The following is a 26,930-nucleotide window of genomic DNA, read 5'->3' on the forward strand; positions in this document are numbered from 1 at the left end:
AGTCCAGTGGTTATCAGAAAGGTTTGTTGTGAGGAGAGAGGCTTGAGGACAAGTCAGGATTTGAGTTTGATGGATCGGCATCAGCGAGATACCCAGCCAAGTACAGATTAGCTACAGCACAGCTGATGCAGGAGCCTGAGGAAGAGGCCCTTGAGGAGCTTCTACACAGGTCACTCAGCTGCATTTTGTCAGAATTGGTCTTAAGCAGAGATGCCTTAACACCCAGGATTGGTGAAAGAGGTTGTGGAGCCTGTTGATAAGCTCAGGGCCCTGCCATTGGTATCCTGGGAAAGTTTTCACTATGCTTGTAGCAAAGCTGTAAGTTATGACTTTCAGGACTGATTACATACACTCGCACCTGTGCAAAAAAGGAGCAATGGTGATAACTGATTTCTGTATTCTAGAAATGTTGGTGTATCTTTTCTTTTCTAATTGGTGCTGTTCAAAACACTGCTGATAGAGCCCAGAGAGGCTCTAATTGATGCAGGCTGGAACTCTGAAGTAGCTGGCAACTTTGAGCAGTTGCAAGACTTAATAACTCTCAGAGCTACCCTTGCATATGTTGTAAAAAACAAGAAATTGAATTTGTATTATTGTAAGCTAGGATGTCCTCTAAAGGACACATCCTTTTGTGGCAGTAGTGACTGTTTCTCCATCAGTCAGGCCGTTCCTGTAGACATGGTGAATGTGATTAGTCTCTGCAGCAAAATGGAGTTTGATCCTTTTGGTTTTTGTTGCTGTTAATGTGCTTTTTTTTTTTATTTGTTGAAGGAGGTCATTAGATAACTGAAAGCATAAGACCTCTCTGTCTTTGAGGAGAAATGCTTTCTACATTTTCAGGTAGTTTCAAAGACAAAAAAATTCCTAAGCTCAAGTATTTGCAAGATGTGCATGTTCAGTGAGCATTCACCTGTAGGTAATCCAAGTTCAGTTGTTTTTTAACAATATCCTTTTTTGTCTTACATCTCATAACATGGAAGTGTTATTATATGTGGCTTTTAGAATTTGGATTTGTGTTATACAGTTGAATGAAATGTAAATTTGGAGGGTGCACAAAGTAAGACTTGGCTATGGTTTCAAAATGAACGTTGAAATACAGCTTACAGTGGCATTTTGTGACAGAATCACAGAGTGGAAGGGATTGCTGGAAGTCATCTTGCCCCATTCTTTGCACAAATACAGTCACCTAGAGCTGGTTGCCCAGAAGAGGCCTTTTGAACATCTCCAAGGAGGGATGCTCCACAACCTTCATGGCCAGCCTGTGAGACACTGCTCAGGCACAGTAAAAAAGTGTTTCCTCCTCTGGTCCTGTCACTGGGCACCACTGAAAAGAGCATTGCTCCCTCTTTTTTTGCATGCTTCCCTCAGGCATTTTTGTACATTGATGAAATCTTCCCGAATGGTCAGGTTTGCCTCTTCAGGTGAAACAGTACCAGCTTTATCAGCCTTTTCTCATAGGTTCCCTTAATCATATTTGTGGTTCTTTGCTGGATGCTCTCTGCTATATATATGTCTCTCATGTACCCAGGAGACCAGAAAATGACAGAAAATAAAACTGTTGTTGGAGATAACATTCTTTGAAAATTGTTGTAAACCCACGTGTAGTGCATGACAGCAGGAACTATTAGTGACTTCCTGGAAGAGGCATATTAACAGTGTGTGCCTAAAGAAACTTCATACTCTAAAACCTCAGTTTAAGTAACAGCTAGATGTAATTGATGAAGCTTGTAACTTAATAAACCACAGCATAAACAAAGGTTTCTAACAAAGAAGTATCTGGATTTTGACTTCAGCTGGTTTGAAGTCAGAACATTCTACAGCATCTTATGAAGGTGAATCTGTGTCAATCTATAGCTGAAGTCAGAGTGCTTTCCTTTCAGACAGTTGTCTTGATATCTCACTTTGGCTGCATTATCTTTACTCTTTGGAGAGGTAGCAAGTGAAAAGAGCAGTTTATTTCTGTGTTTCCACTCCCCTTCCTTTTCCTTTCCACCCTTCTTCCTCCCTCCCTCCTACCCTCCCAGTTGAAGGAAAAAAGAACGGAGATTGAATAGGTTTAGATTCTCTGATGGAGGCTAGGAATTTCTGACATTTTTCTTTGTTTGTGCTTTCTATCACACTATATTTCTTGAAGATAACAGGTACTAGAAAAGATTATCAAACAGAAACAATAGTTGTGTCAAAAGAAAGTGGAATCATGAAAAGCTCATTATTATATGGTTTTGTCTCAGAAGTTAATATTTCAAGTTAATACTTAAACAAAATGAGGCCTTTTAACTATTCTGAGCTCAGAATTTTACCCCAAAAAACCAGTCACAGTATATGTATTTTAAGAAATACAGTTTAATAATATGCTGCTGGACTGTTTAATTTTTATGCCTTAGGGTAGCACAGAGCACTATTTTTACTTTTAGAAGCTTCTTCTCATTAGTGTAGTCTCTTATATAGCACCTGTTTTAAACTCCAAACCTGAATCTACAAATGTAAAACCTGACTTTTGAAATATTTGCTTTTTTGAACACTCTTCTTTAAAGGACCTATCAGGATCTCTCCCCAAAATGCTAGAAGCATGAAGGATAAGGGAGGAACAATGTTGCATGGCCCAAACACATGTGCTTTCGTCATTAGCAAGGTACAGCATGACCTCATGTTGACCTCAAAGGTAAATGGCTACCAGGGAACAATTATACATGCCTGTGAAAGCAGCTTAGTTTTGAACAAGAGAATAATTCAGTGTATAGAATAAAATTAAATTTACAACACTGTCTACCTTTCCCCTTCTCTGTCTTGTCTCTCTCCAAGTCTCTTCTTGAGAGAATGTTGTTTCTTATATATGTGTTTGTTGCGAGAGAAAACAACTTTTCTAGAGGTCATAATGAATTCCTAAATATGGGGAACTCAAAGGATCTTGTATCCAATTTAGTCAAATTGTACATCTTACAAGTAATTCCCTTTTTATTGAAAAGTTTCATTTGTTATCTAGAGTATTGGTATTGCAGCCTTCAAAATGTATATCTGTGTTAGTTGGGGAATCTTGCCAAGTTCTGAAACGTGTAGATCATTTAGACTTATGGGAGAGTTTTTCTAAATAATAGTAGATTAATTTTTTTGTGCTTATCTTAGACTGCAACACAAACTTATGACATTTTATTTTTTCATAGAAGACAATATTCTGTAGCATTATGTGATACGTCACTACAAATGATGGAATATTATTTAGCTAGCAGTTCTGAGCTATTTGGAGAAGAATTGCTGCCAGCATCTCGGAACTGTTAGCCATATCTATCCCATATTATTTGTATAATATAATTGTTTGATGTAATTCTTTTTTTCCTAGAATGAGAGAGCATATTCCTTTTGTGGAACAATAGAATATATGGCTCCAGATATTGTAAGAGGGGGAGATGCAGGACATGATAAGGTATGTTCTAAGTTTATTACTGAAAATAAACTAATTCTTCAGTCAACATATTGCTCATCTTCAGGGGTTTTTGTAAAATATGACATGTTATTTATGTATGTGTTATTTAAGGTTGTCCTAAGATAGATTGTTTCCTGTGTCTTCAATTGTGTTGATGTGTTTTCCTCTTCTGATCTGAAGTAAAAGGCATATTTATAAAGATATTGAGGCTTATTTGTGTTCTGTTCAAAATTTGTTCTAAATATGCCGTGGGACAATAAACTTAGTTAACACTTTTTTGCCTTTGCATAAAAAACTAGTTCAGAGTGGAAAATGGTTTGTGGCTAATTCTGATATACATTTTAAACTGGATATTATAGAAATCTGTTGTATTTATTGAGGTATGGGATAGGTCACTAATGTTATAAGTATTCTCATATTGTAAAATTGTGTGACTTGTGACTCAAGTTTTATTGCACAATAAAGTGTCAGTAAGTGATAGAAAAGATCAAGACAGCAATAATTAACAGATGATTTTTGAAACAAAAAAACCTTCTCTCTAAAATAATTCTGCAATATTCCTAGGTAACTCATTGCTCACTATAATGGGAAGTTTTGGAGACTGTTTAATCTCTGGGGTTTTTTGCTGTAGACTGAGTTGAGTTGTCTTTGTTGTGGATCATGGAATGTTGTTGATTGTGGTTCCTTTTGTAGCAGCCCTGTGTAAGAACTGGAAGAGTCTGACTTTTGCCTGAGAAAGTTCTTTGTTTTCCTTCTCTGTGCATTCTGTGTCTCTTTTGGTCTGAGTTTACCTTCAGTTAGGGAGCACTGTAGTGGGCACAGCTGGGATCTGGCAGTTTGAAGTAGAGCAGAATAACCTTTCTGATTATTCTACTACAGATAAAATAGAGTGTGCTTTTTCTTTTCACTTAGTCATTGTCTCACACCTACCTTGAATTCCACTATAACCTCTTTGTCTTTTTCTACTGTTTGTCTTTTTCTACTGCTTGCCCAGTTGCTATTAAAAATGGAATTTAAAAAACTTACAAATTGAAGCTCTTTCCTGCACTCTCTTATTTAGTCATGCCACCTCCAGAGCATCTCTCCAATTTCCCAGTCACCTTGAATTATGATTCTGGCTTCTCAGAGCTTAAAAATTCAGTCTTGTTGCTGACTTAAAGAGGAAACTCTGTTCTGTTATCTTTGGTTCTGTCTGATACTTTTATCAGATGTCGTGCAGAGTCATACAGTATTCTATAAGGAGTAACTTCTGTGTTTGATGGCAACTGTTTGCTGATCAATGGGGAGATATTGCAGTTATGTATGTTATGTTAGTTGTTTACACCACACATTCACTACCTTACCATTGGCAATGTCAGGTAGGGTAATTTTAGAAGGTTTTTAGTGTATTTCATACCTACTGCATATCTAACAACTCAAAGACCTTACCAAAAAAGAAAACGAGATTGCTTTAGTATGCTGTGCTCTCATTAAGCAGTATTTATCATCTATAATCTCTTCTAGATGATTGCAGTGTTCATCATAAGGACTTGCTCTAGTATTTCAGTATTTATTTTTTTAAGTTGGATTTCTGATTCTGCAGATTCTCATTTTCTTTTGGAAAAACACATGCCAAGAAGAAATTCTTTGGTATTTTCTCTGAGAATTATTTATTTGCAAAGATAATCAGTAACAGTACAGAAACTTCAGCAAGTAGTTCTTCTAGATACTCTTGGCTGAATATATAAGACATCACTTTCTGTGTATTTTGAAGCAAATCCAAGTAAAATATGTGGACAAATTGTTAGGATTTCACTAGTTGTCTTCCTGTATTGTATTAATATTGCCAATGTAAGTCAAGCAGAAGTTTCATTGATTTTCAGATTGTCCTTCATGGCAGAGTGTTGGAACAAGGTAGAATTTAAGGTCCCTTCCAATCCAAACCATTCTATGATTTCATAGCATTTTCAGGTGCCTGGATTAACTATGGACTGTGATCTTAAATTCTGCTTTTTGAACGTTCCTTAATTTCATTCTCAAGCTCATAAAACTTCAAGTTCCACTGCTTCTTAGCAAGCCTTAGGTTCCTCTGTTATTTTGAGTGTGTATTAGAATTCATATCACATCGCAGTGGTAAAAATCAAAATTAATTCTGTTGGGAAAACAAAAGAAAATTTAGTAGTTAGTAGAAAGCTTGAGAAATTAGTTGAAGAAGCTAAATGGAGAGGCTTCAGTATAAAATTAATTTATCACAGAAAATACCTTCAGTCAGTACCACAGTTGTTTATGCTTCTTGTTGTATCCCATTTTGCCTTTGTATTTGTATATAGGTAGGTTCTTCCTATGCTTTCTGTGTGGATTGTTCTGTTCCTTCTTTTGTTAACAATTTTCCTTCAGTGTATCATAACATACATAATTACTGTTGTTCTCTAGGCTGTTGATTGGTGGAGTGTTGGTGTTCTTATGTATGAATTATTAACTGGAGCATCACCATTTACAGTCGATGGAGAGAAGAATTCCCAAGCAGAGATTTCTAGGTAAGATTCAAAACAGTGAAGTATATGTGCTTGCTAACAGATGATTCTTATGCCATAATGTATGTTTTGTGAGAGTTTGTTAATTTAAAATTTAGGAAGAAAGTGCTGCCATGGTAACATTTTGTGTGCTCTAGTTCTGTTCACTGGAATGACATTGGAAAGTAGATAGCTTTTATTAGCTAGTAGAATTGACTTTACAAAAGGCCTGTTTTGTTTAAACTACAGTGGAGCCACAGCCTTGTAGATACTTAGGCCTGTTGCATATTTACTGTTGAAAAGGAACTCAAACGAAATACCAAAGTATATGTAAATAGAATTATCACATTCCAGATCTTAATACATTAGAGATATCTTTAGCTAGTGATACTTTATCAGCTCTTGCTAGGTTGTTCTGGCAGGCTGCACATTTAAAGTGTCAGAACGTACCCAACTCCCACCTTTTTCTTACAAATTATGTTAATTTTATTAGTGTGTAGCATGAAACAAAGATCTTTTCTGGCCCATTTGCATATCTGAGGAGAAATGGATGTGATACTTACAGAAATGAAATAAACTATACCATTCTTATCTTTTGCATATAAACTTGTTGTTACATTCAGTAATCTCCACACTTTAAAGGTTTGTTTTCAGTACCTGTGTAAAAGCACTGGAGCATTTTTAAAAGACAAAGCAATAAGCTTCTCCAAAGCATGTTACTGAAATCTCCCCCAAAACAAAAATTTCCTTTTATTGGATTTCTTCCTATTGGAGTAGGAAGTTGAGGTCTTAAATTGCTCAAATTACTAACTGCTGTCAAAATGAGCTTGTAAGTCCAGTCCCCAAACTAAGAATAGTCTTGCTTCTCTTGGAAGGTATTGTCCTGGTTCTGACCCTCACCTGAAATCACTTGATATTTAAGGTTGTAATGGATGGTAAAATATACCTCAATTGTTTAGACAACTTATTTTACTTATGTTATAAATTCAGGCAATTTCTTGGGAGATTAAAGCCTGTTTATTGGTTTTTACTTCTCTACCACAGCAAACAGGAAACTTGGACGGTCAGTAGAAAAAATACAGGGGAGGGAGGAGTCCATTAATGAAAGAAAATTCAGGACTTCACCTGCTTGGTTATTATATTGCAGTTAAAACTTCAGTTATCTCGTTCTGCCCTATTTAAGGTTAGAAGTTTGCTTGAATGATTACTTATGCCATGGCTGAATTTGGTAATTTTGATTCCCAAGATTTACTAGCTGGGACTCTGAAGGGGTAACAACTTTTTTTTTTTTTAGAGAGAGCCTTAAACTGAACTATACAGATATTGTTTCCCAAAAAATGGGAAACTTTTTAGTTGTGTATTCTACAGGACTTGACTTTCTATTGGTAGGCTCTTTGGTGCTTTTTAAGATAATAATATTTCTGATAATTTGAATGGCTACATAGTTGTTAACATCTGTGCTCTGACAGCTAATTACTTTCTTTAGTTGTGGCAAGTTTACTGTGTTGCTCTTCAGTCTGTGTTCTGGTGGATGTTTATGCTATGCATGTACAGACAGTCCTATGGTATTTCAGTTTTTATTTTGATAAATTTAGAAGCTAAATTCTTACAGTTTCCTATAGTGAAGATGTTCCCTAGTCTTCCTGTTTCCTGAAAAAGCCTTTTCTTAACTTAGCTTCTGTTGTTCTTCCTTACATATGGACAATTTATTCATGCTGATGCTTCAAGCAGATCTTGGTTAACGGAAGGGATAATTTACCATCTGAACAAAAAAATACTTCTTCCTTTTTCTTGGGTTCCTCTTGTTGATGCCAGTGCTGGTCTGATAGATCTAACTCCTTTTCTTCTTCTGTCACTTTCAACTGCTGACTCTCTGGTTTGTAGTTCTTCCTCCCAGCTATATAGCTGAAATCTTCTTACTCCCGGTTAGGTGATTGCATTTCAGACTAGATTTCATCTCTTTTGTGTTACTCCTATACTCATAAGATGCAGTGGTTTATAAATCCTTTCCACTGATAGCAATTTCTTTTTTGGATCATTTCAGTGTTATGTGTCTGCAGTTTATGTCATGAATGTTATGATCCTTTTAAGAACATGTGAGAGCATTGCTGCTGCCCTGAGCTGTGTGGAACCTTCTGGGCCATGGTGACTGCTGCATGCCTTGGGGAACAGGAGTGTGTTTGGAGCTTTGCCTGAGGGCAGCAAAGAGCAGGCAAACAGAAACCAAGTAGTAACAGCTGCCCCGATAATGAAATTACTGGCACAGAGATAGGAGTTGGTACAAACTTCTTTCTTGATAGCAAGGTTGTTCTAACCAGAAATTACATGGGTTAACCTAAATATGCTTAAACTTGCCAATTGCAGCAGACTTTGTGAGCAAGTAAAAAAATGAATTCCCTATCTGTTGAAAGCATGGTTTTATTTTTCTGAGTTTAAGGGGGGAAAAAAGTTGTCTTTTAAATGGATCCAGGTCCTTCTTTTATTTTACCTAGGTAGGAAGTAATCTTAGATATTTTTAGATAATTTTACTCCCTCGTGTGGCACAATGGTTGTGTGGTGTTAAATTTGAGAATGAAACTTTGTTCTAAAATATCTCTCCAAGGGAGAGTTCTATTCTTGTGTTGGAAACAGTGTATAGTTTCTATTTTTTTTTCTCTTTCTGATGAGAAATTGTGTTGTTCTTCTATAATAATCTTTTTGGCAACACTGTAGACTTCTTTCATGGAAAATGCAAGTTAAGTAAGTGCAAATGTTGCCTTTTATCACTCTCTGAAGGCTTCTCATTTACATGCTTTGTGTATGGGTTACTAAACTCAATTAAATAAAAAAAGTCACATAACTTCTCCAATATCTCTCCTTTTCTAGTGTGCCCTCTCCCCTTTCTTTTTCCTTGTTCCTGAATTTTCCTTTCATTTTTGAGAATTCTGAACTTTTACTGCTGCAGAGCCAGAGATAAGAGCCATCCTGCAAAAGCATAGGCAAGGGCTGGGACTGACCACACAGCCAGTGTTTTCACTTTGACTACGAGTAGTTTGTAGTGCTGAATTGAAAGACAGACAAATCCATTTTAGGGAGCTGACTTTTGAGGGTCCTGTCATGTAGAGGATGTAAAATGAGCAGGAAAGTTTTGGAGTACTAGCTTTACTAGTTAGCACTGGTACTAACTGCAACTGTGCAGCAGTTTAAAAGAATCTTACCAGCTTTAGGATTATGAATAGATAGAAACAATTTTAAAATGCATAAATTCATCTATAAAATAATGTATAGGAGCATATGATGCCATATTAGCATACTAACGCCAGTAGCAGCCTGTGGTCTTTATTTGACATAGTTGGTTAGACTTTATTTAAACTTCATGGAGGACAGCTGAAATCTGGCAGTCTGTTGGATGCTGTGGAGATAATTCATCCATGATCCTGCAAGAAACCTTTTCTTCATAGAGCTGTTGGGAAGACACCTAACAGCTGTGTACTGGGATGTCCTTCTTTATTGATTTCCTTCTTAAATCAGTGACTCACTCTAGTGATTGCTGGATCTTTTAAAGGATGGAACAGTCATTAAATCTAACTTCTAATTTGCATGATTTCTTCTAGGTATTTGTTCTAGAGCTTTTAGCTGCCTATCTATAAGGTAAAGCATTTTTATGTTTAGATGCACGTCAGAGTGCATGAATGAGTTTGCCTATAGATTTGTTCAACCATTCAGTAAAGCAGATGGTTTAAGGAAGTTTTAGGTATTGTAGCACAGTTTCTGACTTGTGTAGGGCCAGGGTTATGCATACATATCTGACTGCTCCAAGATGGAACAGAGGAACAAGAGAGTTCAGTTCAGAACAAGAGGTGACAGGGTCATTCTCAAGTATGAGGGTGAAAACTCTGCTTTAGAAGTCTTGTACATTTGCCCTTTAACAGGGTTACAGCTTGGGGTTGCTTTCTCTTATTCCCTGTACGTCCAGATGGATATGTATCTTTTTGATGGTGCTTATAACATAATGTCTCAATTTAGAGACAAGTTTAGGAGAAAACACTCTGGAACGAGTTGTTTCCCCTAAAAAGGGTTCCAACAATCCCTTTCCACCAATAGGAAATGTATACTAGTGGATGAAAGTGAAAAAGCCTTTTCCAATGGTTATTTGACAGAATTCCCACAAGGCACAGGAAAAAGTAAATAAATGCTAAAGATAAAACTGTCAGACCTTACCCCTCTCCCCCCTGCAGTGAAACAAAAACCCAGAATGCCAGGGAAAGAAGGAAAGAACCAAAACACAAAAACCCACCACATGGTAGGTAGAAGATAGTGGCTCCTCTCTCAGGGGAAAAAACCCAGAAAACTGAACAGGAGATTCATACAGCAGTTTGGGCAAATAGATGAGAAGTCTTTGATGTTGGTCCCTTCTTCACAGCAAATGAAGCAGGTGGGGCTGGTGTGCTCTCTCTTACCAGCTCTGCTTTTTCTGTAGGGCCAAGATGGAGTGTCCCCTCTACTCCCGCTGGTCCTGACCAACTCCTGTCTTGCAGGTTCCTTTTTTTCTGGTCTCACAATTAAACAAACTGTCCAGTTAATGAAAGAAAAGTTGCTGAAGGATTGCTACTGCAGCTTCTCCAAGGCTGGGAAAAGGGGAAAAAAACTTCTTGGCTGTGCTAACAAAAAAATCAAGCTAGCCAAGCAAAAAACCACTCCCTCAGCAGCCTGGGCACCTGGGGAGTGAGGCTTTGAAAAAAATCTGCCAAGGAGCCCAAGGTTCAGCCCCCCACCCTGACCCCCACCTTAAACATACAACACCCATTTTTGGGCATAAAGCAGAGGGTCAGGGAATAGACTGTCATCATAAGACATGCAATTCTCAAGGTAGAATTAGATTGGGCATCCCCTTCTCTTCCTTAATATCCATTAGTGTCCTTTGCATTATCATATGTGTTCTTGGTCTGTAGTTTTTATGGGGAAAACTCATCAGAGGCCAAGTTCCTGAAAAACAATACCAGTGAGGTTGCTCCTAGTTCTGCATACTCTGCCACAGAGATGAGTGAGATGGAAATGATTCATGTAGAGTTAAACTTCTTGACATATGCAAGGGGTGGTTTCTCTGAGTGTTCAGTACAGCCAGAGTTCTCTCATCAGCAGGGTAATCTCAGCTTGCCCCAGCTCAGAGGGCTTATACCAGGCCAGGAAAAGCAATAAATACAGCAGAGTATTCCTTCAACTTTCCCAATTGCCACTTGGGATACTTAATTCTTCCTGCTTGTGTCTGTTACTGGATCACTGCCATAAACAATGTGGACAACCCCATAAACATGAAATGTACAAAAGGATGGTAGTGATTGAGAAAAGGAAAGGATTATTAATGCTAAAGGCCATGGCTTCTTTACAGAAGCACACACATTCCAAAAAGGATTTTGATACATGCAGCTTCCTTCCTCTGAACACTGTATGGGCTACTGTTAGAGCCTTGAGTAACCTTCAGTACAGCACTTCAGCAATGCTGAACTAGTGAAACCAGACTCTCTTCAATTGATCAAACTGCTTCACAAATTTCTGCTCTCTCACATGTTGATCCAATCTGGTCTTTCTTTTCTGGCAGCTTGATTTCCATCCTAATAATTGCAGCTTCACATACTTCAATTCCATGATAATTTTATGTGGTTCCTGGAACTTCTAAAGAAGGTAGCTTTGGTCTTCACTACTTCTGTAATATGGTTCTGTGAACCAATCCAGAGCATCATCAGTGTTTTCCAGTATCAGTCAACCTCAAAAGTATTTTTGAATTAAAGCCACTGGCAATTTATGTGAATCTCCTTGTAATGGAACATGGCAAAATGCTGCCTTTTCTGCAGAGGGTTCTTGGCTGGTCAAGAGCTGGAAGATACTTCTCAATGTAAAACTTACTGTACATCTGTTGGAAATACAGTACAGCAGAGAGGAAACAGTTTAGGAGGTTCCTGGAGTGTGTGGAAGAGAATTTGCTCTAGAATTTGGTTACTAAGGACATCCCAGGGTTTCAATCTCATTGCTTTAGAAATCAATTTCAAAAAATACAGATTGGAGGGATTTTCCTCCCTTCTGAGAGCCTAAAGAGAACTTGTTGTTTTCCAGAATCTTTGTTACATAACTTTGGGATTTCTTTTTGATCAGAAAAGTTGATAAAGAAGCTTCTTCACACTTATGTAAATGCAGTGATTTTCAAACTGTGAAAACATTGGCCCTCCTGTAAGTAAAGTAATTTTTCTATCAAGGTGTCCTGTCTTCTGTCTTTACAACAGGAAGGTTTTCTTACTTCCTTACCTGCTTCCCCTTTCTGAAACTGAGTGATTTCAGAAAAGACTGAGTCTTTTCTTACACTGCAGGAGTGGTGAAGTATACTCTTGTTTAGTGATGTTTAAATTTGGTATTAACATCCCTAATTAAAAAATCAGTTGATAATATTGTGCTTTCTTCTCCAGTTCTGTAACATGAAATGTGTCCAGAAATTGAAGAGAAGTTTTATGGTTGCTGTTACTTCTGCTGGCAGAAAGGCTGTGATTTAGACCCTTACTGGCAGATATATATCATTTAAAAAAAACAATCCTAGACCTTTACACCACCTTAAATCTCAGACTGTGTTTTCCTAACTCCTTTCAGCAAGGAGATACTACTTAAACCAAGAGGTTAGCTTGCTTTGTCTTTTTGTTTGCTTGAAATTGGATACTATGTCTGTAGAAGCTACCCCTGGGATATGCACATTTTGAACTTGGTTTTGCTCTTCCACACTGCCAGAACAGGATTATTTAGGAAACAATCTGTTTGCATCTATTTTTGGACTAATCCAAGAAGCTAGACATTTCAAGATAAAAATTTTCTCATGGGATAACTGACTCTAAGGATGTGTCATGCAGTAACTCTGAACAAAATTTTGGAATGTCCTGCAGCGATCAACTTAAGTTCTGGCAGAAACATACAATAGTTGAGATCTGACTATTGCCACAAATTCATGTCATTTCAGCCTCAGTCTCTCATGGCTTCAAAACCTTTCAGTTTGTGTTTAGTGGAACACTGTAAGCCCTACTATGAGGTCACCACAGTGAGAGTATGCATCAGACTATGTAGACGCCAAGCTGTACCTGAGCCAGCAATGTGGCCTTGTGGCAAGGCAGCAAATGGGATCCTGGGCTGCATTACACAAAGTGTCATCAGCTTAGGGATATGATCCTTCCTCTCTATCAGCGCTGCTGAGGCCGCATCTGGAGTCCTGGTTCCACTTCTGCTCTCTCCAGTGCCTGAGAGTGACATATTGGGCATATTGGAGAGAGTCCAGCAAAGGGCTGATGACAATGAGGAAAGGCTGAGAAGGCTGTCACTCTTCCACCTGGAGAAGGGAAGGCTTAGGGACACCTTGTCAATGTGCAGAAATGCCTGAAGAGAGTGTGCAAAGAAGAGGGAACCAGGCTCTTTCAGTGGTGTTTGCTGACAGGACCAGAGATAGGGCCCACAAACTGAAACACAGGAGGTTCCCTCTGAGCACTAGGAAGCACCTTTTTACTGCAAGTGTGACCGAATACTGACACAGGCTTCCCAAAAGAGGGGGTGAAATCTCTCTCCTTAGGGATACTCAAAGGGTTTCTGGCCATGGTGGTGAACAGCTGGCTCTAGGTAACTGTTTGAGCAGGGGGAGTTGGACCAGATGACCTCCAGAGATCATTCCCAACCTCAACTCTTCTGTGATTCTGTATGCTGAAAGGTTTTTTGTGTCTGTATTTTAAACATCTTCATGTGTCTTTGGATGGGTTACTTTCCTTTAGGGTCCTTTGCTTCAGTATTTAGATTTGGAGTAACTAAAGGAAAGCTTTCCTACCTGTTTGTATAGAACTGTGGGGGACTGCAGATATAAAAGATAGGAATTGAAATGTGATTCTACTTAGGCTTCCAAGGTTTTGACTTCCATTGGCACAACGTGATAGTTTCTAGATCTTGTATTGAAAAAGTGGTGAGGTCTCTGTTTACTTTACCATTTTGAGGGAAGCACTGCCCAGCTCCCTTGAGTCATCTTTTCAGTAAGCTTTTTATAAAACTTTCTATAAAACACATTCTATCTCTGATTGGTCTTATTACTGTTCTCTAAAACTTTTCCAGTTATAGTGCCTTCATTTGAGAAAAGGGCATGAGCACTGCACATGACACAGAGGGTGAAGGCAATCCTCCAATGGCCCAAACACTTTTTTTTAAAATTTATTTTCTAATACATTTTAATGTTAGAATTTTTTTTTTTACTACTGTTAGTCATCGAGTTGATTTCTTTGTGGAGCTATCTGTTTCAACCATGTGATTTCTTTTGAATAGTAAACTCAGTATGTGAAATGAGGATTGTTCTCTTTTGTGTATTGAGTTGCATAATTTATCTCTTCAGATGTTCTGTTTCATGTCCACAATTCCTTAAACCTTTAAAAATTTGGTTTCATGTTTTTCATCCTCCTGCTTTTGGGTACAATAGAAGTTTAAGTGAAATGTTAATACTTCCATTAGTATGGTAACGCTTTAACTCTCAACATTTTAAGTAACTTCCACATTGTTATTTTGTTTGTTTTAAAGGAGAATATTAAAAAGTGAGCCACCTTATCCACAAGAAATGAGTGCTCTGTCTAAGGATATAATTCAGCGTCTTTTAATGAAAGACCCCAAGAAGAGGCTTGGTTGTGGTCCCACTGATGCTGATGAAATCAAACAGCATCCCTTTTTCCAGGTAAAGCAAACAACCAAACTCAGCAGATCCCACTTATTCTGAATTAGTGCCTGTGAAATCAAAGTCTAAGGAAATTGTGTTGTTCTGTTAACAGAACAACTTAAAGACCTATTAGTTGCATGATTAATTGTATTGAAGTTAATAAAAATATCCTTGTGTTTGTATGTATGGATTTTGTGTGTATTAGAAGGGCATGCTAGGTTTTTAATATATTCGTCTGTATCTATCAGTTACTTGAAGCTAAAGGAAGCACTGCTGAAATCAGAAGGCTTAATGTAAAACACTGAAATTGTGTTGTGTTGTCTGTGGGGTTTTTGTTTGAAAGGATTTCTTAAAAGATTGGCACTAGAATTATTAGTAAAAATTTTAATATTAATAAAATTCACCAAACTCCTCTATTTACCTTGGCCTAATTGAATCTTTAGTCTTGTTCAGTAAATTTTAATTTTGTTCAGATTTCAGTGTATTAACATTTGCTTTCAAACCATGATGAAGATTGGATTTGCATACAATATCTGTATTAAATGTGGTTAAAATTGGGTGATTTCTTTGAAAAAACGAATAATGTATTTATGGTGCTTCTGAAGCTAAGTAGAGTTAAACAGAGTTAAGCTTCCTTAATTTACTGTTTGTTTTGGGAGATGCATTTTGCCGTCATGTAACACTTTCTATTCTTTACTTAATTTCAGTTCCACTCCTTTACAGTAACAGGGTGGTTTGCTCGTATCTGCTATTTCTATGCTTCCTCTTTCTAGTCATGCCTGCAAGTAAGAATTTGGAGGTTTATGCACTCAGGGCTCTGAAAGCTGACATCAGTAATAAAGCATAGAAATTGGCAATGAAAACTTGAAGATACTACATGCATGCGTTGTGGCTAATGAAAATATAAATATTGCTTATTCTGAAATAGAGGCAGAAATTCAGGGGCCATCACGCTAATTGTTTGGCACATCTCCACTGTTACATTATGTTGAATTTCTTTTTGGATTCTGTCTGCATACTAAGAGCTTTGACTTTAACTAAACAAATTAGTAGAGCATAATTTGAATGTTTTTAATCAGCCTGTGGAAAATGGCAAAGGGAGTTAGACTGTGTTGTGACAAGACTTTCTTTCCAATATTGTTCTGTAAAATTTTCATTTAATTAAATTTATTTTCCTATTTTTTTGTTTAGAATATGAATTGGGAGGACTTAGCTGCCAAAAAAATACCAGCTCCATTTAAACCAGTAATCAGAGATGAATTGGATGTCAGTAATTTTGCAGAAGAGTTTACAGAAATGGATCCAACATACTCTCCTGCAGCAACCCCTCAGACTTCTGAAAGAATATTTCAGGTATTTTCAAAACTCAGGTTTTTAAAGAAAATTATTTAAAATTATTTTTGAACAATTCCTAATGTATAAATAGCGCTTTTTTCACCTCCTGCCTATTAAGTTTTTGGAATTAATTGTGTGCCTTCTAATCCCAGTTCTCAGGGCTTTTTGCTCAATAATTGCAAAATGAGAAAGGTGGAAACAGTCCTACTGCAAATATGAAATTCCTTGTTTCTCCATTCCCAGCTGAATGTCCTGCTTGTTGGACTAAAGTCAGTCTGTTCTTTTCTGATTTTCCATACATTATGAGTCTTGTCATCTTGACTCCATCAGCCTGAGCTGCCAGCTTTGACCAGACCAATTTAGTTCACCCATTTCCACATTATGTGCTAGTCGAAGTAATCTTTTGGAAAGTCGGAGCTGACATTCCACGTTTTGTAGGAGCACTGTAGTTACTCAGCTGGTGTTTCCAGATGAGTACAAAGCTTTCCTTACTGTTCCTTCTGTGCTATTAAAGAGTGATCCCTTCTTGACTACACAGTCTGAGTGTCAAATGGGCAGAAACAGCTCATGTGCAACCAACTTGGTACCAAAACTGCAGAGGTGAACAGCAGTTTGGATTGCCTTCTCTTTCCCCTTGTTGCGCTTTGTTGGTTTTTGTCTGTTTTTGAGCCGCTTAATCCTCAGGGTAGAGGAATGTAGTGTCATATTTTGGATCTTGTTAGATTCACAGTGACTGTAGCAAGCGGGTTATTTGTGTCTTAATAACATCTGATTCACCCTGCAGTGGTAGTCACAGCTGTTATTATGATACTCAAACTGGGCACATCATTGCCCACACACATTGATATAAATTTTATCCATTTAAAATTGTTCGATGCTTACATCACAATACAAACTATTTCATGCCTCTTCATGCCTTAACTTTAAGGTGTCATTGGAGGCTGGCTAGTTTGAAGTCCAAGCCTTTATCACTATTGTAAAGCAATTGTAGCTGAGCCAGATTAACATTAATTAGAATTCTTGTAGTATTATTGTTCTGTCTCTAACTGTGGAGGATCATATAACTAATTCCAGGAAGATGCCTATTCATATTGAACAGAGTAACCTATTCATATTGAACAGAGTAAGTCACAATTTCTCTATTATGATACAAAAATTCTGATTTATTGAAAAATTCTTCTGAATCTTCTGTTGTTTCATTTGAGTTATGGTAGTTTATGTGCAACAGTATCAAGCTGTACCCTTCTCCGATGTTTTAATTTCATAGGGATATTCTTTCGTTGCACCATCTATTTTGTTTAAACGCAATGCAGCTACAGTAGATCCCTTCCAGTTTTATGTGGGGGATGAGAGACCTGGAATGACAACTATTGCCAGAAGTGCTATGTTGAAGGTAATTATAATATCAAGACTTAAATTAATTTGGTTAAATTAAAACTGTGTGTAACTTTCCAAGCAGCAATCATAAGCTAGGCTATGGATTACAAAATAGTCATCATTCATTTATTAACTCTCTGTAATGGCTCCTCAGATGATTGAAGCATCTGATGATCCATCACATCTTGCATGTGATACTATTAAGAAATGGTTGAAATTTAATCTGAAAAATGAGATGATTGTCTAGTTTTCCAGAAGTATAGTAGTAATAATAATAGTATTAATAATAATAATGACTCCTGATAGTTCTTATTCAGCTAAACACTGTAGATATTTCTGAAGCTACTTTATTATATAATAATTCCATCTATGTTATATTTACCCAAAAGAGCATATAGTTGTGTGAAGCTTTATAAGAGCACATGCTATTGTGATGTCCTCAAATGAGCACATGGTTTTGTGGATAAATGTATATATGACCACCTTTGATCCTGTTTGTCTGAATATTTTGTATCTTCAATTGTTATAGTAGTAATGATTTATTTAGTGATTGTTTGTTTAATGTAACGTAAGCTTTACTCTTTGATTGTTAGAATAATAATTTTATGCATTTTATTCAGTAAAATTTGATTATATTTTAATAAAAAGAGAGCTCTTTTGCAGTTTTAAATATAGATGAAAAATTCTCATGAAATTTTACTCTTTGTCTTTGACTGTGTATACTAAAAGTATTCTGCAAAACTAAATACAGACAGTTTCCTAACAGGACTCTCCATTTTATCATCATTATGAACTGGATCTGAAAGAGAAACCATTGGGAGAAGGAAGTTTTTCCATTTGTCGAAAATGCTTACACAAGAAAACTAGCCAAGAGTATGCAGTAAAAATAATTAGCAAAAGGTATAAATATTCTATAAGACAATAAAAATATTTTCTTTGCTTACTGTCGCCCATGGAGTACACTAATGTTCACTACATTTTTGGAAGTGGAAAAGTAGCTTTAAAATTATTTCCTGTTCTATGAATCTACAGAAACTTATTGTAACCTTTTGACCTGTAAAAGATTCTGAGAGTCTTTTGAAATAAAATGTTTTTCTAGTTGGGACACAAGAAGAAACCTAGAGAGTACTTTTGTGGTTCCTAGTTGTATTCTATCATTATTTCCCCTAATTTTGCTCCTAACGAATAAAGGTATGAGGCTCTTTTATCTTGACACTTAGGTGAACTGAATGTAGGCTTAAGCTAGCTCCCTCTCTTTAGCAGCCCAACTGATTGCCTAGGATACTGCTTTTAGGAATAGTCTGCAGTGTGGGTTGCCTCAGATCTAAGTGTGTGTATGTGTATAAAATGGAATTAGACTATGGAATTGCAAGTTGTATCTTGTTTCCTGCATGTTCTGAAGAGAACACCACAATGGAAGCAGCTGACTTGCTTTGTACACGGGTACCATCTGGTTCTGTTCCAGAATGGATTTCTCTGAGTTTCTGCTCAGAGAAGAATAAAGATAAGGGATTCTTTGAGTAGCAGATGGATTTTTGCCTTCATTTTGCAGAGTTCGTTAGTAAGTGCATCCCTAGTGTGTTGCAGAATGCTGGCAGGAGGGTAGAAATGTTCTGCTGTCAGAGTGATAGTTCAGTGATCTCTTGCCCAAGACATTTGGCTGTACCTCTGTTTTTCCAGACTCTAGAAGAAGCTGTCTGCCAGACCAAAGTGTCTGTCATTTCATCATATGCTTTTTGAATAGGACAAGTTCAAGAACAAGAAGCTGAAGTGTAGGTGTCTGAGTTAGTTTTCTGGAGTCTGCTGAATTAATGGAAGCCTGCTTAAAACTGTCTTGCACTAGAAGTGGGATTCAGTAACTTAAACATAGACATCTACATAGGGCCATTTTAGCATCTGTTGGTGTCTTCTCTGTCCTCTGGTTCCCATCAGTCTTGTGACTGCTACCTTTTTGTAGATGTCTTCATGGCTGATGTCATCTTCCAGGCTCTTCTTCCTATGCTTAGGCCACTGAATCCTACTCTAGGTATGTATGTTACAGTGAACTAGTTCACCCTCTAAGATGGATTCATGGGAATTTCACTCATTATAATGAGACCCTAAGTGGTGTGTGGTAGACACCTACATTGGGTATTTTAGTGTGGAGATCTCTTCCATGTGTCTACGCTCAGAAGTTTTTTTCTGTGGTACTAGCAGAACTGTAGGTTAGTGCTCCCATCTAATTTTGACATAATGTGCATTTTGTTTCTGGATAACTGAGCAGACCAGTATTGACTTTTCCCCTGAGACTTAAGTTCTAGAAATTATGTCCCTGAATTATATTACTCATGAGGGGTTTTTTTTCTCTTTCTCCTTCATCTTGGTGGCTCAGGCTAAATGAAGCTAAAATCTCAGTATACAGAGATTTATGAAATTTTTTTTAGGATTGCAGGGTGTGAGCAGACTCAGCATGTTTGTACAGTATTTAGAGTTAGCAGTAAACCCGCACTCTGAACAGTTGGCCAAAACCCAACTCGAATTAGAATCTTTAAGTAATATTGCTCTGAGGATCATGCCACTAAATCTTACTAAAAGGAAAAGTATAATAAATTTATAGGAACTTCTTTGCCTTAAAGTCAGTCTTTCACTCCTACCGGGCAAACGTGCCCAAAAAGGGAAAGGGAATCTTACATCTAGGGAAACCTTTTCATGATACTTGAGGTGAAAGCTCAGGTGCACAGTTCCTCTGCCTTTTTAATAGTGCTGGACCTATTAATAGCCCCCAGCCAACATTTTTAGGTTTCTCTGTATGTCTGACCACTGAAACAAAGTAAACTTGCTTGAGTCACTGTTTCAGAGCTTCCCATTTGTTTCTCTCAAGGTTGTTTACAATCTGAGATGGTAACTATTTACAGAGGGGAAATATTCTGAAAAGTCCGCATACAAATTTCAAAGATTTGTGCTCATGATGCTGAATCTTTTTCATCTGTTTCCAAGCTCTGCTTCCTTCTTATAGTAGTTTAGGGGGAAAGACTGTGAGTAAGGTTTTTTTGATTCCTTAAAGGACTAGAAGTCACTTTCAGTTAAAAAATTTCAGAAGCAGAGATGCAGGTGGAACAGCTTAGTTTACTGGTTGATTATATGAAGCCTAGAGAAATACAGAATTCTCTTGCACAGAATTCTCACTGTAGTTCTCATTCTAATTAGGAAAAAAAAAGCAACCAGAAATAAAGAAAATATGTGGTGAAAGATTCTCTCTGTATCTGTTGCCTGTAAAGCCATTCTCTAGATCATTACAGGATTTGCCTTTCTCAGAGAGAGTTTTGGCAGAAATTTTCAGGTATTATTTGCCAAAAGTAAATCAGTATATTTAACTAGCAGAAAAAAAACCTTCTGCTCTGTCACCATTTATGTACTTTTTATAACACTCACCATTTTCACTTTTTATGGCTATAGATTTCAGTACTTGAAAGGGAATTTATGCAATGAGTTTTCTCTGGAAATAGTCTCTTTTCCATTTCAGATTTTTACAATGCTCTGTTTAGGGGTTTTTTTGAATAACACATTTCATATATAGATGATGTTACTCTTTTTCTAGTAAAGTTCATAGTTTCTATATAATTCTGGAAGTATTTGTCCCCATTAAGAATGGAAAAAAGATTGGGCCAAGATAAAGGTGAACTAACAAATATTGGTAGTAAAAGAGGTGAAGTCAAATTGCTCTGGACTAAGGGCATGGTTTGTTTTAGATTGAAACTATTCTGTATCACATCAGCTTTTGCTGTAGGAAGTTGCAGTTGCATTAAAAACATTGTTTGAATTGGGTGTGGGTTTTTTAATGGACTAAATTGCAGGGTTATGAGGAGAAGTTTTTCTCCACTTAATTTTAATATGCACTTAATTGTGTTCAAGTGGTTGTAATAGTAAAAAAATACGGATTGCAAACAGTTAAAAAATAACACTTGGAATGTGCAATTTGCTCAGTAAAATTGGTACAAGATGACTGCTCAATTTTTCCAGAATGGAAGCCAACACCCAGAGAGAAATAACAGCTCTGAGGCTCTGCGAGGGACATCCGAATGTAGTGAAGTTACATGAGGTTTTTCATGACCAGGTATTTTGAAGAATCAACACCTACCAAATGTACTGCCATATGTTTTCCAAGAGCTTTTTGGACTTAAGCATTCTGTAACTGTTGAGACAACTTTTTTCCTAGGGCTTTTGTCTAGTCAGTATAGAAAATGAAGCAGAAATTGTGCATTCTAACAATCTTGCAGTTACTCTAGCAAATCAAAACAGTATGCGAAAAAATTAGAGGCTTGAATTCTGTTCATTGTTCTGTTTTGTTTTTGTTTGCCATCATACAATGTGTTCATGGCCCAATTTCTGTATCTATGATACTGAAATGTGTTATCACCTTCCCCCAGAATCATTATAAATCTTACAACAGTATTTGTGAATTAATTTAGAAATGTTGTATATGAAGATTATTTATCTAGTATCTTTTCCTACACATTAGTAACTTAATGGAGATAACCAAATAACTTGCCAGATTACCAAAGGCAAAAGTAGAGCTTCTATTTGAAAATCCATTAGGATCAGTTTACTTAGATACCTTAACTGTCTTTTTCCTTTAATGGAATACAGACTCTACAGCATGGAATAAACAATAATTTGATTTGAATTGGAAGCTGGCCCTGATTTGAGCTAGGGTTTTGGACCAGATGTCCTGTACAGCTCCCTTCCAACCTAGACTACTCTGTTGTTCTGTGTTGGTCTATAGATTTTGTAGTGGAACAAGTGGTCTCTTGCCTCTCCACATATCCCACTCTGTCTCCCTCCTGCTATTTGTACTGGGACCAGCAGAGAGCTCATGTAGAGCACCTCAGAATTTACTGAGAGGATACAGTGTCTGTACTGTAATTTTTAATGACCCTTTTTTTTACATATATGCACAGTATGAGTGTACCTGTGTAGAACAGGACATTTCTTTCAGTTTCCTTTGAGTAAAATGAATATTCTAAATCTAAAAAAATGGTTCTCCAGACTGCTGTGCCACTGAATAGGCTGCTCTCAACCAAGCAATCCGCTGTATTTTTAGCTACTTCTGGTAGCTCTCAGACGGTACCTTTCAGATTACTTGTGCACAATATTCTGAAGACCAAAACTGGAAGGAATTTTCTAGTTTTGACCTTTCTGCAGTTTGTCTTAATAAAAAGAAGTTTCAGTTTTTAACTTGCTCTGATATCAGTCTGTTCAAATTCCGTATTAGTATTCCAACCATATAATATTGGGCTGCAGTCTCTTGGTGAGCCAGAAGTTTTCTGTGAGGTTTTCTGAAGTTTTTCTAGTGAAAAAAGTCTTTTTATCCTTTTTAACTTCCCTGTCAGATATTCCCAAGGCATAAAGAAAATTTGCAGGAGAGGAGATCATTCAAGCACTACTGTATACCTTGGTTGTTCTAAGAAGTGTTACTTTTTCCTGTCCACATAGCTCTGCTTCTGTTCTTTGGTATATATAGTGTGCACCTTCTTGACTATTGCTTTGAATTCCATTTTTTGGCCACTTCCCAGAACTTTTTTGCTGTGCTTGCAAATACTACTTTTGTTACTGGCATTCAGGGGAGGGAAGGGCTAGAAGCCATGCATGCCCACATCCATTGCCTTTTGAGAATGCTGACTTTACTTCCTTGTTCTGAGAAGTCTGCTGTTTGTTTAATGGCAAGATATTTGAATTGCAGTTGAGTGTGTGCCAAGGTTGTCTAAGCCCCTGCTTATTTATTGCCTTCTAAAAACTCATTGCTTTTTTAATTTAAAAAATGCTCTTTAAATTTTGGGAAGATATCTATTGTAATTCTAATGATGGGGTACTTTTGGCTACTACTCTGTAGGGGATAAAATCACAAGTTCTAGATAATTTTTTATTTCCGAGGTTAAGTTTCAGGGTGCTCTTAAAGGATTTTGTAACGTTTACGTCCTTAGGCATTTTAATAGATACATATCTTTATATCAGAACAGGCTTAAGCAGCAAAAGTTTCGCTTTTTCCAGCTTTATTGTTAAACTAAGTAAAGCTTTTTCATCTCCCTACAGACGTGTACATTTAGCTGATGGCATTGCATTTTTGTTAATAAATATGGGTGCACATGGGAACACATTATTCTTCAGTCTCAACAAGACTGATGGGAAAAATGCCATCTGAGATTTGGTGCTTTTTTTTTTGGTCTTCCAAATTACTACAAGCAGCAGTGCTATTTCTTCAAACATTGAGAACCTGTCAGAATGGCACCTAACTCCTGAGTGAATGTTGGTTTGGAATGTTAAATTTCTAACATGCTGTATTTTTACTGTTTCAGCTTCACACATTCCTGGTAATGGAATTGCTGAAGGGAGGAGAATTGCTTGAACGTATTCAGAAGAAGAAACATTTTAGTGAGACGGAAGCTAGTCACATTATGCGCAGACTTGTTTCAGCAGTGAGCCATATGCATGATGTGGGAGTAGTCCACAGAGATCTGAAACCTGAGGTATAGTGACTTGTGTGTATATATATATATATATATATATGTTTAGACAATAAGTTATTAAATGTCTGGAATGTGATGGATCTCTGTTTCTCCAGCCTTTGTTACAGAGTTTTCTACTTCTGTATTTTTAATTAAATGTTACCACTTTTACTTAACAAATTCTGTAGATATTTTTCTCTTCATAGGTAAAAGTAACTGTAAGCAATCTCTACTCTTAACTTGTTCAAAAACATTCTTTGCCTATATGGGGACATTTTTCCCTAGCATGTATTTATTGTGTGAAACAGTTCATAAGCAGAGCTAGGTTGCTTGGGTATTTTGCCTGTACATTTCCATCTTTTGTTTGATCATAATTTCCTTAGTAGGGCTTCTTTTCCTTGAAAAGAAGAGAGATTGTGATGTGAGTTCAGTGAGTTCGGTAGTTTCCCAAAAGAAACAATTTATTAATATCTGTTTTTCAGTAACTGTTTTCTGATATTTTTGTTGTGCAGCAGCATCATGGCTTCTAGACCATTCAGTTTACTATTATAAGATTGACCACTGACTTTGTTCTGCTTCCTGGAGTCAGTGTTTTCTTGGGTGCTTTTGCCGGCAATGGGTTGGGATGTATGTTTTCTCAGCCTGAAAATAGTGTAGATTAATGTTGGTTCGTCCAGTGAGGATGTTTATTGTAGGATGATGACAGCCATCATACCCCAGGAAATAGCTGTTCCTTTTGTAGCTGGAGTTAAAAAATAATCCACCATTCCTACTGTTGTTTTGTCTTACTGTAACATACTTTCTGTGATATGAAAGATTTGGTATTTTATAATAATTCCAGTTCAACTGGTAAAGAAGTCTTCTAGGTGTTGCTAGTTGTTTATGAAAGCCAATCCAAAGTGTATGAGTTTGAAAGATGTTTGGGCTCCTGTTGTAAGTAAACAGTTAAAGAGGGACTATTTTGAAATTCTAATGTGTGAGTTGGAAAAATCATCAGAGAAACTTTTTCCAAGAGTCACATCACCAGGGTAAGAAAACCATTTTTGAAACAAGTAGTGATTAAAAGGATGAAACCAACCCCACTTTCTCTCTTCTATTCTTATCATCTTAGTCTTACTTCCACTTTGAATGTAAGGCACAATGAAGCAAAGCTTCAGCTGTAAGGTAAATTAGGCAGTCTTCAATTCTACATTATGTTCAAGAACAGAAGTCTGGGAAGTCAAGTAATGAAGGGTTAGCAAACAGCTTGCAGAATCCATTGCCTCCACAAAGTTGGACTTAAGCTGCTTGTCTCCTTCCTGCCTGTGTTGAAAGTTACTATTTTAGGTTCTGACATGAACTTAGTATGGGATATGCAAGTTTCCCAGTATAGATATGGTTAGTGCATTTCTCTGTAAAAAGATATATAGGAAATTCTTCTTGCTTTTCTAAAAAGTCCAGTCAGATTTTTTTGCTGCTCAGCTTTACAATCTAATGTGCTACTGATAATTATTTTTTTTAAAGTATGGCTGGTTAAATGTAACTAAGAGTGAGATTTTGAATTTCATGGACTGGAAGACTTCTGTTTATCAGTACTAATTAGATCACATATGTTGGTCTACAAAACAGAGGAAAAGTACTGGGTAGAAAATAGAGAATTCATAGGAATAAAGAGTTTGTGTAGCATATGTGGCCATATTTGGAGCTTCTCAGTAGAGGATTTGAGGACTGTTTCTGTGATCATTGATCTGTGAACTGAGTTCTGAAGGTATTACAAGAAAACATAAGAAGTGTGTGAGAATGTTGTTTATATATCCTAAAATAAATGTGAAATATAGCTGTAAATATTTGGGGGATGGGAGAGTTCTGAAACACACTTTATTTGCCTCATTAACAGAAATACCTGAACCCAGTGTAGGATACTTGGACTGTACCATTCTTTCCATGCATAACCAATTTAATTTTTATCTTAGGAAAGGTCTTTTTAAACCAATGTTATTAATTCCTTATTTACTTGTAGACTATATAAAATCACCATAGAAAAAAGGCTATTATATTAATCACTTATCCTTGTATGAATATTTTTGCTGAAATGAGGCTCTCTGTAGATCCATTTACACAACAATTAAAAACTGACTTCTCTGAATGTGCATTGAACTATATCAGCAGTACAGAAAGCAAAAATACTAAAATACTGTTTTGTAGCAGCTATTTTCTTTTGTCCATAATGAATGGTCTCAGGTTCTCCTTATTGATCTGCTGGCAGTCTAGCAATCATTTTTACCCTTGTTAATGAGTTTGAAATTAATTACTTTGTGTGACTCATTCACCTTTTGTATTACAAGGTTAGATAAGACTATAGGATTTCTAATACTGAGATTTTTTCTAGCATTCATAAATTGAGCAATAAGGCAGTAGCAAAATGATGCTCTTCTCTCAGAAGATGAAGGGAAGAGTAGAATTAGCTTATGATTCATCTTGGCCTCAGTTTTTCTGTGACTTAGCTTCCCTCTTGTATCTTTCTTGGCAAATACAAATACTCAGGGCAGAAAAAAGAAGCAGATTGCCTTATATTTTCCAAACTGATAACAGCTTGTCTGTCCTCAAGTCCAAAGTGCCACATTCCAGTGTGCGAAGCTGGAATTCTCAGGGACTACTGTACTAATGTCTCTGCCTTGGTGTGAGGAGTAAGTTTGTGGTGGGACTGGTACCTTCAGAGCTTGAATGCTGTCGGTCCCAGGTTTCTGTCAGAACGCATATCCATCCATACTGGCTTTGCCACCCGTGCCAGACAGCTCTCAGTGAAACCTCTGAGCTGTTGGTGCACTTGTTAGCACCTTTTCATACCAAGGTGCACCTTTTTATCACCATCCTCCTCCTTCAAATGACTCTCATGCATTGTTGTCCTCATGGCAATGCTGTGGTACCACTTGAGTACCAAAAACTGTTCGGTCACAAGACAGAAGGAGCAGTGGGAATCCCCTACACAAGAAAGCTGTTGTTCACAACATGCCAAAAGGAAGTGGAAGCTTAAGAAAATTTGCTTTTGTCTGAGGAAGAAGGCAGTTCTCCCATCTCCAAACATGTTGATGTCTTGGGGTTTTTTTCTTGTCAAAGTTCCCCAGAATTCTCTTCTCTGCTGTTCTGTGCCA

The 26,930-nt window shown here is 37.0% G+C and overlaps 1 protein-coding gene across 4 annotated transcripts in view; it reads left to right on the forward strand.

Annotated features, from left to right (window-relative positions):
- The window catches only part of RPS6KA5 (ribosomal protein S6 kinase A5), a 72,520-nt gene that overhangs the window by 33,980 nt on the left and 11,610 nt on the right, over positions 1-26,930 (forward strand). Inside the window, exons 2-10 of one of the 4 annotated variants that reach the window (XM_064713465.1) lie at positions 2,535-2,662; positions 3,338-3,421; positions 5,834-5,937; positions 14,473-14,623; positions 15,797-15,958; positions 17,208-17,333; positions 18,084-18,217; positions 21,317-21,410; positions 23,650-23,820. In XM_064713465.1, coding sequence (XP_064569535.1) covers positions 2,570-2,662; positions 3,338-3,421; positions 5,834-5,937; positions 14,473-14,623; positions 15,797-15,958; positions 17,208-17,333; positions 18,084-18,217; positions 21,317-21,410; positions 23,650-23,820 — 1,119 coding nt within the window. In that variant the 5' untranslated portion in view covers positions 2,535-2,569. The remainder of the gene's footprint in view (positions 1-2,534; positions 2,663-3,337; positions 3,422-5,833; positions 5,938-14,472; positions 14,624-15,796; positions 15,959-17,207; positions 17,334-18,083; positions 18,218-21,316; positions 21,411-23,649; positions 23,821-26,930) is intronic. The other 3 variants (XM_064713466.1, XM_064713463.1, XM_064713464.1) reach the window with 3 other exon arrangements.

The sequence above is a fragment of the Zonotrichia leucophrys genome, chromosome 5 (assembly GCF_028769735.1).
Source record: "Zonotrichia leucophrys gambelii isolate GWCS_2022_RI chromosome 5, RI_Zleu_2.0, whole genome shotgun sequence".
NCBI classification, from domain to species: domain Eukaryota; kingdom Metazoa; phylum Chordata; class Aves; order Passeriformes; family Passerellidae; genus Zonotrichia; species Zonotrichia leucophrys.